This window comes from Rutidosis leptorrhynchoides, chromosome 9 (assembly GCF_046630445.1).
Source record: "Rutidosis leptorrhynchoides isolate AG116_Rl617_1_P2 chromosome 9, CSIRO_AGI_Rlap_v1, whole genome shotgun sequence".
In the NCBI taxonomy this organism is placed as follows: Eukaryota; Viridiplantae; Streptophyta; class Magnoliopsida; order Asterales; family Asteraceae; genus Rutidosis; species Rutidosis leptorrhynchoides.
In genome coordinates this window covers 318906249-318927832 of record NC_092341.1, presented here as the reverse complement: position 1 = coordinate 318927832, position 21584 = coordinate 318906249, and the positions used below count along the sequence as shown (strand labels likewise).

The 21584-nt window shown below is 31.5% G+C and overlaps 1 protein-coding gene across 1 annotated transcript; it reads right to left on the bottom strand.

Moving 5' to 3' along the window:
- Nucleotides 1-15948: 15948 nt before the first annotated feature.
- On the bottom strand, nucleotides 15949-18624 carry LOC139869017 (uncharacterized). Its single transcript, XM_071857351.1, has one exon. The coding sequence runs from the start codon at nucleotides 18622-18624 to the stop codon at nucleotides 15949-15951; it is 2676 nt and encodes an 891-aa protein (XP_071713452.1).
- Nucleotides 18625-21584: the final 2960 nt, after the last annotated feature.

Genomic DNA, 21584 nt, shown 5'->3' with positions numbered 1-21584 from the left:
CCGATAGACGTAGGCGATTGATTGAGTTCCAAGAAGGCGATATGGTGATGCTTAAGGTTTCGCCATGGAAGGGTATTATTCGATTTCGAAAACGGGGAAAGTTAGCTCCTCGGTTTATTGGGCCGTTCAAGGTTTTAGCTCGTGTTGGTGAAGTTGCATATCGATTAGAATTACCCGAAGAGCTTGCGGGGATCCATAATACATTTCATGTTTCCCACCTCCTTAAGTGTCTTGCGGATGATTCCTCATGGATGCCTTTAGACGAGATCGAGCTAAACAACAAGTTAGAATATGTCGAAGAACCGATTGCTATCCTTGACGAGAAGGTGAAAATGTTGAGGAATAAAGAGGTGAGGACCTTTAAGGTTCAATGGCGACGAAGTAAAGGTTCCGAGTTCACTTGGGAGCCCGAAGAGTTCGTGTTGGTTTATCTTCCCTCGTGTCATGCGGCTTGGATTGCGAGGACGCAATCCGAATAAGTAGGGGAGAGTTGTAAGACCCGAATAATTGTAGTGTACATGTGTGTATATAAGTTACTCAAGTTTTGGGGTTTTGGTTGCACATAATTAAAAAGAGAAAAGATGCTGAACTGGGAGGTCACGCGCCGCGCGGCTAGGTGGCGCGCCGCGCCATCTGTCTGCAACAGATTCCTTTCTTCTTTTTAAAATAGATATTTTGAGGTCAATTGTGTAATTTCACTTTGGGGCAGAATTTAATACCCTAGATAAGTTTTGGGGAGCTCATTTACTACTCCCACAACAACCTCATCTCCTCCAATTGAATTTTAGTGAGAGAGTGCAATCCTTGAGAGAGAAAGCTCCATTTAAGGGTGAAAGAGGTTGAATCGGGTCTTGGTGCAAGTTTTAAAGTCGTTCATCTAGTCGATAGCTACGTGGTGATTGTGTTGGTAAGTTATAAAACCCAATTTCTTACTTCAATTGCTTTAAGGGTTAGGTTTTGGGCTAGTGATGAACCAAAGACCCATTTTGTTAGTATTTTGGGGATTTTGGGTGATTATGGGTTATGAAGACTCATTGATGACTAACCTAGGGTTTGAATATGTTAATTGGACTTTTGAGTCTTAAAATTTGGTTAGTTGGTGGCTAGAACACTTTTATAATATGTAAATGGGTGTTATTGGGTATGGATGACCCAAATGGGTGTGTTGACTTTGAAATGGGTCAAATGAGTCTTTAATGACCTAAGTGGCCTAGCAAGTATGAAAACGAGTTAGCCTTGTGACCTAAATGTGTTTTAAAGCCATCTTGACGAATGATTAGGGTTTTGGTGGGTGTTGACCCAAATTAGGGTTAAGGGTGCAAATGGGTTGAAATTGCACCTTGGGTCAAAATGGCTTAGAATGGTGAAAGGGTTTGGTTGACCGACTTGAGTTTGCGTTTAATGAGGTGTATAATATGATAGGTACGTTACTTTGAGGTCTTGCAAGCTCGGGTATCTTTTCACAAGACTTTGAGGTGAGTGGAATAATTATATGCGTATGTATATAATGTATCTATTTGTTGTAGCGTGAAATGTGTAGTGTCGAGGTGCTAAGACACCATGTTTCACGTGAAGAGTGTAGCATCGAGGTGTTAAGATGCCACTCGGGTGTAGCATCGAGGTGTTAAGATGCCACCTAGGAGTGTAGTGTCGAGGTGTTAAGACACCACTCCGTAAATTAATGAGTGATGCATCGAGGTGTTAAGATGCCACTCGGGGTGATGTGCCGAGGTGTTAAGGTGCCACCCTAGGGGTTAGTGGTGCGAGGTGTTAAGTGCCCTAATGGATGTTGTGAACACCGATGGCGTTTTCGCGAGCGCCGTTCCCTTGTACTATTGGTTAACCATGGTTATTTGTGTTGTAAGCATATTATATTATTCGAGTTATATTCATATGCGGTTGTTATGCTAGCTTGTGGTATTGGAGATTTATAGCTTGCTATTGTGACGATAAGCTAAATGTGTATGCTAGCGTGTTTGCGGTTTGGTGTGTAAGTGTATGCAAGTAGGTATAATTATATATGTATTCGTATAATTATTGCATTCACTAAGCTTTGCTTACCCTCTCGTTGTTTACTATTTTTATAGGTTCGGTTGTGGACAAGGGTAAGGGCATTATCATGGAATATAGATTCCCGCTTTGTTGATTAGGGCACGCTTTTTGGAAGTTTAGTTCTTGGAGGTTAACCGAGACTTGGGTAGTTTAATCCCAAACGCCATGCTCGTAGTGTAGTTTGGTACTTAAACTTTTTGGCGGTCGAAACTCATATTTTGTATTAAACTCGTAAAACAGCCGAAGTGGGCCCCGCTTTGTAAAACTTATTTTACGTTTGAATTGTGTTAGTTTTACATATTTGAATGTGTGGTTAAAAACGTGTAGTCTAAAAATGTCGGGAACTAGTCGATCTTTTTCGCATTTTGAGACTCTCCGGACAGACCCGAATGGCGCGCCGCCCCATTTCACTGTGCAGCAATTTTTTTTTTTTTTTTATTTTTCACGTGGTTTGCTCGCGGGTTGGTTTGGGTTGTTACAGTCCGATTAGTTATATTTAGTGACATTCTATACAGTTTAAAGTAACTATAAGTTCGAAAAATATATGGGGTCCTATAATTAAATTTAGTTGTGTTCTATATATTTTAAATGATATTTTAATTATTTTATACACAAAATTTTCAAAACAGTGGTGCTCCGTGACCCCACGGATCAAAGGGTAAACTCGCCAGTGCCTTCAACCATTAGGTTCAGGCTCCGCCACTAACTATATGCATGAGAAGGTTTTTTTTTTTTTTTTTTTAAAGCTATGTTAATAGTTTGATACTCAATCCTACAAACAAACAGAACACGTACTTCTTAAATCAACAATCAAATCAGACATGATGTTTTAAAGTTTTCTAAGACTACTCTTGATAAAATATACAAAACAAACACCAATAATCTTCAATTACAGAAGATAAACTACTTTTATCAACCAAAAATTTGAGAATTCACCAGATTACAACTGAATGAAAAATAAGAACTCTCTCAAGAAACAATAACAGAAACTAAAACTCTTTAGCACTACTCAATAATCTAAAACCACTATTAACGATCTATACATCAAGATGATGATGATGAGAAGAAAAATAGATGAAAACCCTAATAGAGAACCATTGAGAGAGAATGAATGAATGAGGCTACAGTCAATTAACCCTAACAAGGAGTTAGGAGCCTTATATATCCACTCAGCACAACCAGATCATACCATCAATTGGAGTGGGCTGGATCATAAGTAAGCCCAATGCAAATAATTTAAAGAATAAATTAAACAGAGTCCAGCAAGCCTTGAAGCCCAATGAATCAGTCCAGTTCAAAAGATAAAAGCAAAAGCACTCCAAATCCTTTAACTTTATCAACACAGCTACAAAATCTGAAATATTCTAGAATTACCACAAATGAGTGTAAAAAATGATAAAAGATAAAGTTCCAAACTAAACTTGTATTATGAATATAACATTTTAACACCCCTCCTCAAGTTTAGTATGGAACAAATTCACAAGTCCTAAACTATCAGTCAACAATTGATGTTGTTTAATTGAAACACCTTTTGTTAAAATATCACTTAAATTGCTAAAAGATTGAACTTTCAAAACTTTAACAATTCCAGTTGAGATTTTTTCCCTTAAATAATGTAAATCAATATCAAAATGTTTAGTTTTTTCATGAAACACAGGATTGGCACTAATTTGAATTGCAGAACTGTTATCACAAAAAAGCTCAACTGGTAAATTGACCTTTATATTAAAATCAGACAATAAATTTTTAATCCATATTATTTCACAAGTTGCAACAGCCATAGCTCTAAATTCTGCTTCAGCAGAAGATCTAGAGACTACAGATTGTTTTTTGCTTTTTCATGAAACTAAAGATCCACAAAAATAAACAAGATAGCCAGAAACAGATTTTATATTCATTTTAAATTTTGCCCAATCTGAATCACAATAAGCATGAAGATTGAAGTTATTACCTTTAACAAGATGAAGACCTTTACCTGGTGCATTTTTCAAGTACTTAAGAGTTCTAAAAGCTAAATTTAAATGAGACTGCAAAGGAGCATGCATATACTGACTCAAAACATGCACAACAAATGAAATGTCAGGTGTGACGATCGCTCCAAATCCATATGGACGAATACATCATTCATCGATTTCATTGCGAGGTATTTGATCTCTATATGATACGTTTTACAAACATTGCATTCTTTTGAAAAGACACACCATAAATGAATATTTAAATTCAAGGTTTTCAACATCTGATGATTTCTACATATAGATAATCACCGTAAATAATAGTTTACACTAATACTTCCGTTGACAATGCAGTCAAAAATAGATACATGGTGATGATTTTGTGAATGTAACGTTTTCTCGAATAAATCATGTATGACTCCATGCACATAACTTGTATAACATATAAGCAAATAGCAGAAGACTTCTAGGGAACCTGAGAATAAACATGTGTTAGTGTCAACACAAAGGTTGGTGAGTTCATAGTTTTAATGTTTCGCATAATCTGTATATAAAGGTGGATCACAAGATTTCAGTTGCTTCATCCAGAAACATTTATCAAAATATTCTACAAGATTGAGCACCCTGGTAACTAAACTTGACGTATATATAATAAGTACCCCTGTTTTAACATACATGCAACCAACATGTACAATACACGCAACCCAACGTGTACTAAACTCAAATAGCATACGTCTGTTTTATAGTTCAGGCTAAGGTTTCTATACATGGAACAGACGGGGATGTCAAGCCCTATGGATCCATATACAACTATTCGCGCCCACCAGTTCTTATAACTGGCAGCTACTAGTTACCAAAGCTAAGGGATTTTCGGTTCAAACTCGGTGTAGAATTTAGTATGTACTTGTATCCATTGCGTTTAAAATAAAGTGCATGTATTCTCAGCCTAAAAATATAGATTGCAAAAGCAATTAAAAAGGGAGCATATGTGTAGTGACCCGGAAATTTCCGACCAAATTTAAACTTAATTCTTAAATGTTTCTGACACGATAAGCAAAGTCTGTACTGTTGAGTCTCAAAACTTGTGAACTATTTTCATGGATTCATTTACCCTTCGACTGTTACCAACGATTCACGAACCATTGCTTGTAAATAAATATGTGTATATATATATAAAAAATATATAAGTACATATAAAATATATTGAATTAATAAAGTATACTATAAATTAATTAAAATTTAAGATGTAAATTAATACTTAGAATAATTAAACTATTATTAAAATAACTACATATATATAAATGTACAAATATATAGGTTATTATGAATCTATATATATGATTTCTATTAAAGATATATAAAATATATAAATATTAACAATACAATAAATGTCATCACATAATATAATATTACATAAATAGTATTATATTTAATTGCAAGTTTAAAATATAATTTGTTTTTGTTTCCCACTTTTAAAATTGATTACAGATAGTATCGGTAGATAATATGTTAATTTTTCCAAAATGTAAGAATCCAATGATAATACACTGTTTAATTTAGATATCTATTAAGCGGTACTGTTTTTGATTGGTACCTCTTTTTCTCAAAAGCATATGAGTTGTGAATATAAAACAAACCCATAAACTGATCCGTGAATTGATATTGTTAATTACTGTTAGTGATTGATGAACGTAATCCACACGTTTCAATTAACTTTTGAGATTTATAAGTGTGTTGTACTATGCCACCTTTTTGATCTTTTTCACAATCTCAATCTCTTACCTATCTACCTTTCTTTGTATATACAATATATACGTACTTTTAGCATATAGATTACAGATATAATGAACCAAACCACCACTTCTTTTTACATCTTCTCTGAACCATGATCTTTATACAACACACAACCGGTTACAACATACACCACCATCATCATCTCTATAATCTTTTGCTACTTTGGTTTCTCTATTTTGATCATAAACGAATACCATCACCTACTTTGAATTTGCAAGCTTATCAACTCACACCCAACCCAAAACCGAACCCTTTACTACTATTGCACTTCTGTTTTCGATTACCACTTTGCAAACCAAATTGTGTTACTGTTCTGATCACCGATTTACTTGAACCATCATTGAACCATAATGAGCTGTTGATTATTCGATGAACCGTTGCTCGTATGAAACCTTTTATTGGTCGTTTGATCAAACACCATCATGTTACTATTATCGTTCGACTTATAACAAAAACCAAACACCACTATCAAACCCCCTACAACTCTTTCTTCATCTATACTTGCCTCGTTGTTGCAAACCGAACCCAAAACAAGAAAAACCCGTTAACGTCTCCAATCCATATTAATGTACTGCTACATGACTCGTTTCTATTAATATTTGAACACCATCTCAAGAACATACCCTACAATATTTCCCGTTTCAGTTAAATGATACCCATAACCGAACCCTCGAATCTTGTTTATATGCTATTCGAATTATTACTGCTTCTAACTAGCGACTACTACTCAAATTCTTTTTTTCCTCGACAACCAACACCACCTTCATCAAAATCACCATCACGTGCAAACTACTAATGCACGATAGCTGCTGCTGTACTCGAATTCTGTCTCTGCTTTGATGATGAAGAAGATACGTAAATAACGAGGTGATGAAGGGTTGATAATGATAAATAGTTATGGGTATGATAACGGTTATGATGATGACGATTAGAATGGAAGATCAGTGATGATGATGATAATCCAATTCCATGCTCTTCCTATTCCCTATTTTGATTAATAAATACCCACTTGATCGAATAAGGGTGCTACTTTTTCCTGTTGTGGGCCGGAAGACATCTTCATCCACTCAACTTTGCTTTAAGGGTTATAGGTATATTATTATATTTAACTTAGTAATATTTGTCAGTTATCTATCTAGTATAATTAAAAAGATGACGATAGATGAGGCTAGAACTCGCTTATCTGTTTTGAAACCCAAACAAAAGTTCGCAGATATTTTATTTTATGGAAATAGATTTTGTGAAGTTGGAATTATTGAAGTGGGCTGCTAAAACATAACTATCGATCCATATTTCTATTTGCTAAGAGGGCCGAATGACATCCTGCGGTTGGGCCATGTTAAAAACCCAAATTTGCTCGGCAAATTCACTGTTATATATCGCAGCTGTAATATGTAAGTTTGAAACGCGAATGATTATAGATGATGATGAATAGTTGTTAGGATTGGTGAGGTACATGATATAAGCATAAAATAATGATGATGATTAAGATTATGATTATGATGATGAATAATGAAGAAGATGTTTAGGTTTGATCGAAATAAAAACGTTATTTTGATATTGATGATGATGATTTTATGGTACGAATCTGTAAACAAGACTGCTATTAATTTCGTTAAGCTGGTTCTGTTACCATTCGATCGAGAACCAGGAGTATATTTTTTTCTGTTCCTATATCTTTTAGAACGAAACATTGATTGATGAAGAAGATGAGTAATATAGGAATACGGGTTAAGAAGAAGTAGGTTCTGTTTTAATTCAGAAAATGGGCACATCCCAGATGGTTAGGAGTGTTATCAGGTATTCAAGGGGTCGCGGGTTCAATCCTCGCTTGGGGCAGTTTTCTTTTTAAAAGGGTTTCTTAAGGTAGTTATCTTCTTTTTATTTTCATTATTTCATTACTATTATTATTATTAATACCTATTGATATTATTGTTGTTATATTAATTATTACTAGTAACTTAATTGTTAATAATATAAAAACTAACATTAATACAAGTATTATTATGATTATTATTATTATTATTATTATTATTATTATTATTATTATTATTATTATTATTATTATTATTATTATTATTATTATTATTATTATTATTATTATTATTATTATGATTATTATTATTATTATTATTATTATTATTATTATTATTATTATTATTATTATTATTATTATTATTAGGAATGTAAGTATTAATATTATCATTATTATTAATTAAAATTATCATTTTATTAAGATTAACATTATTAGTAAAATTATTATTAATTATGATTTTTATCATTATTATTATAATTAGTATTATTATTACTCATTATTAGTATTAGGTATTAATATCAATATTATATTTTATTATTAAATAACTTAATATTATTATTATTATTAATATTATCATTATCAAGATTTTTATATATCAATATCATTATTTTTACTATCAATACTATTAGTTATTATTATCATTATTAGTATTATAAAAATATTACAAATTTCCTATTATTAATACCATTTTACCAAGTAAAGTATTAATGATATAAAAACACATTTTAATATAACCATATATATTAATATAATTTCTAATACATTTAATTAAGTTATTAATGAAACACATAATCTATTAAGATAACATTTTTAATATATAAATATGTTAGATTACAATTAGAGGTGTTAATATATACACTTGATATAGGTTCGTGAATCCGAGGCTAACCTTACATTTGTTCAATGATGTTATATGTATTTTTACTACAAAATACAGTATAGTGAGTTTCATTTGCCCTTTTTACTCTTTACAATTTTGGGCTGAGAATACATGCAAATGCTTTATTAACTGTTTTACAATATTTATATGCGTGAGTTTCATTTACCTTTTTACCCTTTATATTTTTGGGCTGAGAATACATGCGCAATTTTTATAAATGTTTTTACGAAATAGACACAAGTAATCAAAACTACATTATATGGTTGAATGATCGAAATCGAATATGCCCCTTTTTATTAAGTCTGGTAATCTAAGAATTAGGGAACAGACACCCTAATTGATGCGAACTCTAAAGATAGATCTATCGGGCCCAACAAGCCCCATCCAAAGTACCGGATGCTTTAGTACTTCGAAATTTATATCATGTCCGAAGGAGGATCCGGGAATGATGGGGATATTCTTATATACATATTGTGAATGTCGGTTACCAGGTGTTCAATCCATATGAATGATTTTTGTCTCTATGCATGGGACGTATGTTTATGAGAAACGGAAATATGAAATCTCGTGGTCTATTAAAATTATGAAATGATTATGTATGTTAAACTAATGAACTCACCAACCTTTTGGTTGACACTTGAAAGCATGTTTATTCTCAGGTTTGAAAGAAGTCTTCCGCTGTGCATTTGCTCATTTTAGAGATATTACTTGGAGTCATTCATGACATATTTCAAAAAACGTTGCATTCGAGTCATTGAAGTTCATTAGAGATTATTATTAAGTAAATGACAGATTAAGTCATTTATAGTTTGAATATTATGAAATGGTATGCATACCTGTCAACTTTCGATGTAAACGAAAGATTGTCTTTTAAAAACGAATGCAATGTTTGTAAAATGTATCATATAGAGGTCAAGTACCTCGCGATGTAACCAACTATTGTGATTCATTTGTAATCAATGTGGACTTCGTCCGGATGGATTAGGACGGGTCTCTACAATATGAAACTCACCTTAGCAGCACATAAAGTTGTTCACCGAAATGTGACCGAAACTCGGAATACCAAATAACCGTAGATCTCAACCTAGAGAACATATGTTGGTCAATAAATGTGTAACAAGCTAGGTCTGGTCATAGTGTATCACAATCCTAATGCTCATGATCGACATACAAAGGTTTATCAAAAGTCATTTCAAAAAGTCAATTTGACTCAATACTATAGTTGAATGATCATGGCAAACGAAACATTTTAACATTTCACATAGTTTCTCAATTCTGGTAAAAATAAACTATAGTTTTTTTTATAAGGCTTTAAAATATGATAAAACAATCAATTTTGACAATTGTTCAACAAATCGAGACGTGCCTTATATATGGATTTATTTACTCGGCTAGTAGTATTCAAAATCCACTTTATCAATCTCATAAACATGTTGTTTAATTATTAATTGCAGATTCAAGAGCAATTTCAATTACTGTCAATCATAATTCAGTTAATCATATCTTTTAATTCGTTCATCGAAATTACGCGATTTCTAAATGAAAAGTTATTAATTTTTCGCCAGCTTTCCAAAAACATGCATATCATATACCTCTTATCAGTAATATATGTATTTAATTCGTGATACATCATAAACTGTTTAACGACGAAATTTAACATACAAGCATGCATAAATATATATACTCGAGCACTGGACATGGATACACAATTAATATATAAAAGATAAGATATAAATGCTTACGTATCAATATCGTGATTCAATATTGTAGGAAAGTACGTAGACACAACGGAGATGACAAATGAAAGGTTTGACTTGCAAACAATACTCATGAACATTACCCATAACCTCCATAGCTACAACTCATAGTTTCCTTAGCTCTATCCCGCTCGCAAAACCCGTTTTGAAATAACTCGCTCATGACTTCGTCGTAGTATTTTATGTATAATACTACTAATAATAATAATACCCCTAACTATAAGATTAATAATAATATTAATGTTATTTATAATAATAATAATAATAATATAAATAATAATATAAATATAAATATCAGAGAGAGGGAGATGTATCGTATTTGTGTGTGTAAATTGAACCAAAATCGACGCGTTTTATAGACTTTTGCTGAATCCATGTGCCATGCGATCGCATGGCTTGGTAGAGGGATTCCCATGCGATCGCATGGGGTCCTTTTCCAGCTCACATGATTTTTGTTATTTTCCTCGTCGACATAATATTAAATTAATATAATATATATAATTTAAATTAATTAATTATATATTATATTATATTCTCGTGCCTAATTAACTTGTAATCTTGGTTCCGATGTCTTGTACGTTTACGTTCGACTTATGTCCCGCTTCCGGTTTCTCGAACGCATTTTCGTACACTTAGAAAACTAGTACTTTTCGTTATGCGACGTGTACCTTTATCAAAAATTAAACTTAATCATTGATAAACTATGTCACTCGAAGTGTAGCTTTAATCAATTAAGTGTTTTGGTTATTTGCTTCTATAAATCATCGTCTCGTAGTATATACATATACATATACATATATACATTTTCATTTTGAAATAGTATTTTGCTGTAGCAAAGTTACTGTAGCAAAGTTTTTTTACTGTAGTAAATAGTGATTTTCAAAAAACACTGTAGCTTTTCGGGTACTGTAGCAATTCGAAAATACTGTAGCAAATTAGTGTTTTACTGGTTCATCTTAAACGTTTTAGTTAACTTATCTAAATATCAATCGAATCAATAATCGAATGTTACTATCGTTTACTAAATAACTTGAAATCATATATATATATATATATATATATATATATATATATATATATATATATATATATATATATATATATATATATATATATATATATTATTCGTGAATCTTCGAGAACAGTCAAAGAATAATTGTTTACATGAATATAGTTTCAAAACTTTCGTGACTCAACATTACAGACTTTGTTTATCGTGTCGAAAACATTAAATCATTTAAAGATAAAGTTTAAATTTGGTCAAAAATTTCCGGGTCATCACAGTACCTACCCGTTAAAGAAATTTCTTCCCGAAATTTGAGTGAGGTCCTCATGGCTAACAATAAAAATGTTTTCATGACGAATATGAGTTGGTAAATAGAATTTTATCACCGTTGAATATTATGGATAAAACAATCCGATTACTCGAAGCGTATGAGAGAAGTTATCGTAAGAGAGTGAAATGGAGATTCGTCTTATCTTTTGAAGTAGTCACGATTGATTTCTGAAATTTAAGGAATAGAAAATTTTCATAATCTGAATAAGATTTGATTCTTCGGTAATTACGGAAATTAGGATTTTCTTTGATTAAATGCGTAATCTGCCTTGATTGCTATGTCTGATATTTTGCTATAAATTGACCTTTTCTGTTTCATTTATTTCCACCACTCCTATAATCTTCTTCCTTATTTCATACTTCCTAATAGATTGTGAAAATGCTTAATCCAGTTCTGATTCTTGATATTTTCCTGGCTATCGTATCCTTCATTCTTCTTTTTCATCTGCCACCAGAGGAAGTTATTTTCTTCTACTATTACCTTGGGGTTATAGTGTTTTTCATTCTCCCGTGTCTTTATATTGCTATACGCATTGATATACACGGTTTGTAATTTCGGGGTTGTTATCGGGCTTTATATTTTCCATTATATTTCGGAGATTCATGCTTTCATTTTCTCTTCCCAACCTTAAGCCAAGCGAATAATGGTTCAGAATTTGTAGCTAAGCATTTCAAAATAAACATAGTCAATGTTCTAAGAAAGAAATTGTAATGGCACGATCTTGATTTGTCAAATTACCAGAATATCCGAAAAAGACTGAATCATCAAGAAAAATATTTTCTTGATATATTTAGAGATTATATAGAATGAAAGAGTTATGTAACATAGTTCATGATGAGGGTATGATCTGTGAACCTTTATCACGTTCCATTAGAAACTCAACATGACTTATTGTAATATAATCACGTTGATCAAGTGTCATTATATTATACTAACTCATACTTCAATTCCCAACACTACTTCAAAAACATCCATTTTTCAAAATTTTCAGAATTTAGAAACTAAAACAGTTTCTTTTATGATGTAACAAAGATAGCGCGAAGAGATAAATAATTTCGGATGATAATAGTTATGAAGATATCTTCAGAAATATCGAAGATATTTATAATGAAAGATATGATAATATCTTAGAATTTCTAATATCGAAGGATGATAAAGAAGATTTGTTCGTAATGGATTTTGAGTCAGGAGCAAGGTATTCGTTAATGACTTCAGCAGATACTGAATCATTTGTATTCTTTGAAGGCAGGTTTAGTCTTTGTGATTTGTTCACAGCCTCCTTCATGGTCTGCTCAATCCATTTTCCAGTTTCAAACCTTCTCTTTTTCTCAGCTTTGCCACCATACTATTCTTTATCATCAAACTTTTGACTGTTAAAGTCGTTTACGATTTCTGCTGCTTCATCAGCATTTTTCCAAAATTCGGAGAACTAGTTTCGCAGTTTGGGGTGTTTTTCAGAAACTTCACATTCGAAGTAAGTAAGTCTAGGAGATGGACATTGTATATATATAACTGTTGATGTAGAAACGCTACGAGATTCAAAATACTGATTGCTGATTCCCGATAATTGGTACGGCAATTCTCGTTACAAGACGCGGATGATTATATGATAGGGTTTTAATGAGTATAAGGATTTTTCGGAAGGTCAAGGATCAATGAAGTTGTTGATAAATTTACTGCTAATGTGGTGGAACATGAAAGGTTCCCCGGTAACAAGAACATATATGTCAAGGTTACAATAAGGCTAATTTGAAAAGTCAAAGTTGACTGGTTGGAAGTGTGATAAAACTGGATACTTTGAAAAGGGATTGCAAGATTATTTTCGGTAATAACAATGCTAAAGGATCTTTCACAGTTTTGAAGTCAAAGTATAGCTTTGAAAGATGTAGAGATCTAAGAATGATGTCACCGGTTCAGAGTTATGACTTGGATTCTGATCCGTCAATATTAGAATATGTAATTGAATTTGTATGAAATGATTGTGTATCATTGTGAAGATAGTGAGTATAGTTAATGATTTTTGAATCAAGATTGAAGAATGTACAGTGTAACATATCAATTGCGAACTTAAATATTTCCCCAGGTATTACCTACCCGTTAAAGATTTCACAAGTAATATTTTGTACAAAAGAATTTTTCATTACAGTCTTTATGAAAATATATGTATGTATATTTTTCTTCAGATGTAATACAGATTTTAATGAGTTAATATCATATTAAGCTCATTTGATTTTTGGCTTGAATTAGAAATAGATAATCTCTAAAATATTGGAGATTACATAATCTTCGTGGAGTATTTCACTAATGAAATCAATACTTCATTATTTATTCTTATTGATATTCCTCGGTGAAGGATGTTGGTGCTCGTGGAATTTTTTGTGAACCTTACAAGGCACAGATGATGTTTTCTGGAAAGTTTCGAGTACATCGAAAATAAAAATGTAAAATCAATTATGTAATTGAATAATACACTTAGTTTATTAAGAAATGGAATTCATTGAGTTGAAACAGAGATTGTAGTTAACGATGGTTAAGTCGTTAACGAAAGATGTACATTATAGCATATTAGTAATAGTGATTTTCGAAAACACTGTAGCTTTTCGGGTACTGTAGCAATTCGAAAATACTGTAACAAATTAGTGTTTTACTGGTTCATCTTAAACGTTTTAGTTAACTTATCTAAATATAAATCAAATCATTAATCGAATGTTACTATATATATATATATATATATATATATATATAACTTAATGTGCATATATATATATATATATATATATATATATATATATATATAAAACTTAATGTGCATATATATATATATATATATATATATATATATATATATATATATATATATATATATATATATATTGTTCGTGAATTTTCGAGAACAGTCAAAGAATAATTGATTACATGAATATAGTTCCAAAACTTTCGTGACTCAACATTACAGACTTTGCTTATCGTATCGAAAACATTAAATCATTTAAAGATAAAGTTTAAATTTGGTCATAAATTTTCGGGTCATCACATCAGGTCTTGTCAAAGTCAAGTAAATTAACTGTAACATCCCAGGTAAACGTTCCCCGTAGCATGATATTGTCGGCTTTGCCCGTAGGCGCACCGATTTTTCTTGGCAACCACACACAACGAGCACTTTCCCAGGAGGTCACCCATCCTGGTAGTGCTCTCGCCTGAGCACGCTTAACTGCTGAGTTCTCATGAGATCTGCTGCACTTGTGGTCCCAAAACGCGTCATGCTAGGAAAGGTCTCCACACCCTTATAAGACATGCTTCGTTCCCCTCTCCAACCGACGTGGGACGGATGTAACACGGATGTTACATTAACCTTCCAACTAATTTTTGGTATTCAGTAACATTAACTAATAAAGGATCTTTATCAGTTGGATCACAATTAATAGACACATTAGGTTCAATTGGTGTACTCATAGGTTTACAACCTAATAGACCATAATCATTTAAAAGTTCCAAACAGTATTTCCTTTGAGATAAACAAATTCCTTTATTAGTTTTAAGCATTTCAATTCCAAGAAAATATTTTAATTCACCCAAGTCCTTTATTTAAAACTTTGATTTTATAAAACCTTTAAACTCATTAATTTTACCAACATCATTACCTGTAATAACAATATCATCAACATACACAAGCAAGGCAATAAACACACCATCAAGATTTTTAATATAAAGAGAATAGTCAGACCTACTCTGAACAAAACCACTTTCAACAAGAGCTTCATTAAGTTTAGCATTCCATTGTCTTGGAGCTTGTTTAAGACCATATAAAGACTTAGTTAATTTACAGACTTTGTTATTTTCAGATGCATCTTTATAGTAGCCTTCTGGCAAATTCATGTAAATCTCTTCTTTTAAGTCACCATAGAGAAATGCATTATTGATATCAAGTTGAAATAAAGACCAGTTATATTGGATAACAAGATTAATAAAACTTCTTATAGTAACATGTTTAACAACAGGACTAAAGGTCTCTTCATAATCAATGCCTTCTTTTTGACTGTAACCCTTAGCCACAAGTCTGGCTTTGAATCTTTCTATTTCACCATTTGCTTTATATTTTATTCTGTAAACCCATTTACACCCAACAGGCTTTCTATCATCAGGTAAATCAGTGATTTCCCAGGTGTTATTTCTGTTTAATGCCTCAATTTCAAGATTCATTGCTTCAACCCAATTAGGGTCTTGACAAGCTTGTTGATAAGTTTTAGGTTCAAGAGTTTTATTCAAGTTTGAAACAAAACAGAAGTTTTCATGACTTAAGTTTGAATAATTAACAACTCTTTCAATACCGTATTTGACCTTTCCTTCTATATAATAGTCATCAATTTTTTTTTGGAAGGACAGTACTTCTGGAATTTCTCCTTACATTACTGGTGTGATCATTATTAGTAGATGACTCAGGATTGCCCTCAGGGATTGAAGTTTGTTCTTCATAATGTGTTGCTGTAGGACTATTCTCATCTTGAGAATCATCACTACTGCCATCACATGTTTCATTCACTCTCCCTTCATCATTGGGACTTGAAGCATTTTCAGTGTGATTTTTAAAAATATCATCAAAAAAATGTTGTGTTTTATCAAAAACATTTTCTGAAGAATCATTTGAAGAATCTTTTAAAATATTTTTGTTCAATAATTGATTTGTAGCAGATTTTGGTTTTAAAGGGAAAACAGTTTCATAAAACTTTACATCTCTAGAATAAAAAATACTTTTGTCTTCAAGATTAAGAAGTTTGTAACCCTTTTTGACACTTGAGAAACCTATTAAAATACATTTGATTGATCTGCTACTAAACTTATCTTTTGGATTTAAATCAACCAAAAAACACAGACACCCAAAACACTTTAAATGGGAGAGATTTGGTTCAATTTTATACACCATTTCATAAGGAGACTTTCCATCAAGCACAACAGTTGGAGTCCTATTGATCAAATAACAAGCAGTTAAAATACATTCAGACCACATATTGAGAGGTAATCCCCCCTGAAATGTAAGTGCTCTTGCTACATTTAGCAAGTGCCTATGTTTCCTTTCAACAATTCCATTTTGTTGTGGTGTGTAAGCACAAGTGGTTTGGTGTATGATTCCTTTGATGTTTGTGAAGTTAGTAAGTTTATGATTTATAAATTCTATCCCATTATCACTTCTGAAAACTTTAACCTTTTTGTGGAATTGAGTTTCAATAAGTTGAACAAAGTATGTTATGTTATCATAAACCTCATCTTTTGTATTAATTAAGAATACCCAAACAGCTCTAGAATAATCATCAACCACAGTTAAAAAAGACTTAAATCCTTCTTTAGTTTGAACTTTAAAAGGACCCCACAAATCTAAGTGAACAAGTTCACCTAAATATGAGGTTTTATGATCACTTAAAGGAAAAGAACTTCTGCTTTGTTTGGCTTTGTGACAAATATCACAAGGCCCATTATTAACTTTGTTCACAAGATTAAGTTTGGTTTTTAGAACATTTAAAACTCGATCAGAAGGATGACCAAGTCTCATGTGCCACAAATTAGATGATGCAGCACAATTGATAGAATTATCACTGATTTTATTCTTACACTCATTTTCAAAATTACTGAAGATGTATAAACCACCTTCTTCTTTACCAATCCCCTTTATTTCCTTGTCCCTCAAATCCTGAACAAAGCATTTTGAATCATCAAAACTGACAATTAACTTATTATGTTTGGATAATTTGTTAACAGACATTAGATTCACACAGTATTCTGGAACAACAAGAACATCAATTAATGTTATGAAATTGTTTAACACAAGGTTTCCAATTTCTTTTATCAATGCTTTAGTGCCATTAGGATGTCCAACAGTTAAATTCAAATTAGAGATGTCAACAACATTAACTAAACCCTTACTGGATGTAGTCATGTGTTGATTTGCTCCAGAATCAATAATCCAACCATTATGAACATGTTTGGACTGTGTAAGATTAGAATTGAAAAATTTATTAAAGTTCATATTAAATTTAAAGCTGCCATTGAAAAAGATACCTTCCATAGAAGACATAGAGCTTGTAGGAGCATAATTTGGAACATCATTGATCAAACTAAGAAGCTTTAGCATCTGTTCATTAGAGAAAGAAATAGGAGAAGTACCTCTTGTGCTTGCTTCATTGGAAGCAGCATGGTTGTTAGACAAAGACCTAAAATTGTTTTGATTTTGATTGAAGGTCTTATTCTGGTTGTTGTTGTTGAAATTTCTTTTAAAATTAGGTGGATAACCAACAATTTCAAAATATCTTTCAATAGTATGACCAATTTTATTACATTTTTTGCACTTTAAGTTTGGATTTGGACCTTTGTTATTATTGTTGTTAAAATTGGACATATTATTGTTGTGGTTATTATTGTTTAACTTGTTTGAAGCTTGAACTGCAAAAGCAGAAGTTTGAGTTTTATTATTAACATCTTTTAAAGAATTGAGTCTGTGAGATTCTTCCCTAGAAAGAATAGTATATGCAACTTTTACATTAGGTAGTGGATCCCTTAAGAGTATATTACTTCTTATTGGCATATAAACATCATTTAATACCATTAAAAATTGCATTAGCTTTAACATTTTGTTATTATTTTCGATTGATGCAGATGCTGCACAAGTACAAGCAACTGCACCACAAGTGCAGGGTGGTGAGGACACCATAGAATCATATTGTTTCCAAAAACTGTTAAGATTATGATAATATTCAGATAGAGGACTATCATTTTGTTTTAAAGAATTTATCTTATGATGTAAATTAAAAATAACAGAACCATCCTTTTTATCATAAGTTTCTTTCAGATCATTCCAAACATTCACAGCAAGATTATTAAAAATTTGACCTGAATAAAGTTCATCAGTCAAAGTCCCCAAAATCCAAGATAATACAACAGTGTTACACCTTTCCCATTGAGCAGCCAAAACATTATCAGTTGTACTTTTTACACAAGTTCCATTAATAAAACCAATTTTATTTTTAGTCCCCAATGCAAGAAGCATTTATCTACTCCAAATATTATAATTCTCTGCACCTTTAAGTTTTATAGAAATTATTGGTGTATCAGAAGTTGTATCACTTGGATGAAGATACAAAGGGTCACCAAAATCAAGTTTATTGATTAAGGTCACAGATGTGGTACCATCCCACTATCCCCCATGATAACAAAAATGTCAAATAGCAAACAAGATCAGATATGAAGATAGATAGCAAATAATAGATAATAACAAAATAGATAACAAGTAATCAAACAGTAAACATATATGAATTAAAATCTACAACTTAAACTGTGCTTGATCAGGTTTTCAACAATCTCAAAGGATTGGGATCAAGAGTTGGGCACAGTGTTGTAAACCTTAATATATCAACAGATTTAACACACAAATAAGAAATAAAAGAAAGGTTTAGATGTAACCAATCAATCACAAGTGACTGATGTTGCAGCGGAAGTCAGATGAAAAAGAGAAGAACACCATGTAGTGACCCGAACTTTTCCATGTTTATATATATTAATTGAGATTGATATTTATATGATTAAATGTTTCCAACATGTTAAGCAATCAAACTTGTTAAGACTTGATTAATTGAAATATGTTTCATATAGACAATTGACCACCCAAGTTGACCGGTGATTCACGAACGTTAAAACTTGTAAAAACTATATGATGACATATATATGGATATATATATAGTTAACATGATACTATGATAAGTAAACATATCATAAAGTATATTAACAATGAACTACATATGTAAAAACAAGACTACTAACTTAATGATTTTTAAACGAGACATATATGTAACGATTATCGTTGTAAAGACATTTAATGTATATATATCATATTAAGAGATATTCATACATGATAATATCATGATAATATAATAATTTAAAATCTCATTTGATATTATAAACATTGGGTTAACAACATTTAACAAGATCGTTAACCTAAAGGTTTCAAAACAACACTTACATGTAACGACTAACGATGACTTAACGACTCAGTTAAAATGTATATACATGTAGTGTTTTAATATGTATTTATACACTTTTGAAAGACTTCAATACACTTATCAAAATACTTCTACTTAACAAAAATGCTTACAATTACATCCTCGTTCAGTTTCATCAACAATTCTACTAGTATGCACCCGTATTCGTACTCGTACAATACACAGCTTTTAGATGTATGTATTATTGGTATATACACTCCAATGATCAGCTCTTAGCAGCCCATGTGAGTCACCTAACACATGTGGGAACCATCATTTGGCAACTAGCATGAAATATCTCATAAAATTACAAAAATATGAGTAATCATTCATGACTTATTTACATGAAAACAAAATTACATATCCTTTATATCTAATCCATACACCAACGACCAAAAACACCTACAAACACTTTCATTCTTCAATTTTCTTCATCTAATTGATCTCTCTCAAGTTCTATCTTCAAGTTCTAAGTGTTCCTCATATATTCTACAAGTTCTAGTTACATAAAATCAAGAATACTTTCAAGTTTGCTAGCTCACTTCCAATCTTGTAAGGTGATCATCCAACCTCAAGAAATCTTTGTTTCTTACAGTAGGTTATCATTCTAATACAAGGTAATAATCATATTCAAACTTTGGTTCAATTTCTATAACTATAACAATCTTATTTCAAGTGATGATCTTACTTGAACTTGTTTTCGTGTCATGATTCTGCTTCAAGAACTTCGAGCCATCCAAGGATCCGTTGAAGCTAGATCCATTTTTCTCTTTTCCAGTAGGTTTATCCAAGGAACTTAAGGTAGTAATTATGTTCATAACATCATTCGATTCATACATATAAAGCTATCTTATTCGAAGGTTTAAACTTGTAATTACTAGAATATAGTTTAGTTAATTCTAAACTTGTTCGCAAACAAAAGTTAATCCTTCTAAATTGACTTTTAAAATCAACTAAACACATGTTCTATATCTATATGATATGCTAACTTAATGATTTAAAACCTGGAAACACGAAAAACACCGTAAAACCGGATTTACGCCGTCGTAGTAACACCGCGGGCTGTTTTGGGTTAGTTAATTAAAAACTATGATAAACTTTGATTTAAAAGTTGTTATTCTGAGAAAATGATTTTTATTATGAACATGAAACTATATCCAAAAATTATGGTTAAACTCAAAGTGGAAGTATGTTTTCTAAAATGGTAATCTAGACGTCGTTCTTTCGACTGAAATGACTACCTTTACAAAAACGACTTGTAACTTATTTTTCCGACTATAAACCTATACTTTTTCTGTTTAGATTCATAAAATAGAGTTTAATATGAAACCATAGCAATTTGATTCACTCAAAACGGATTTAAAATGAAGAAATTATGGGTAAAACAAGATTGGATAATTTTTCTCATTTTAGCTACGTGAAAATTGGTAACAAATCTATTCCAACCATAACTTAATCAACTTGTATTGTATATTATGTAATCTTGAGATACCATAGACACGTATACAATGTTTCGACCTATCATGTCGACACATCTATATATATTTCGGAACAACCATAGACACTCTATATGTGAATGTTGGAGTTAGCTATACAGGGTTGAGGTTGATTCCAAAATATATATAGTTTAAGTTGTGATCAATACTGAGATACGTATACACTGGGTCGTGGATTGATTCAAGATAATATTTATCGATTTATTTCTGTACATCTAACTGTGGACAACTAGTTGTAGGTTACTAACGAGGACAGCTGACTTAATAAACTTAAAACATCAAAATATATTAAAAGTGTTGTAAATATATTTTGAACATACTTTGATATATATGTATATATTGTTATAGGTTCGTGAATCAACCAGTGGCCAAGTCTTACTTCCCGACGAAGTAAAAATCTGTGAAAGTGAGTTATAGTCCCACTTTTAAAATCTAATATTTTTGGGATGAGAATTCATGCAGGTTTTATAAATGAT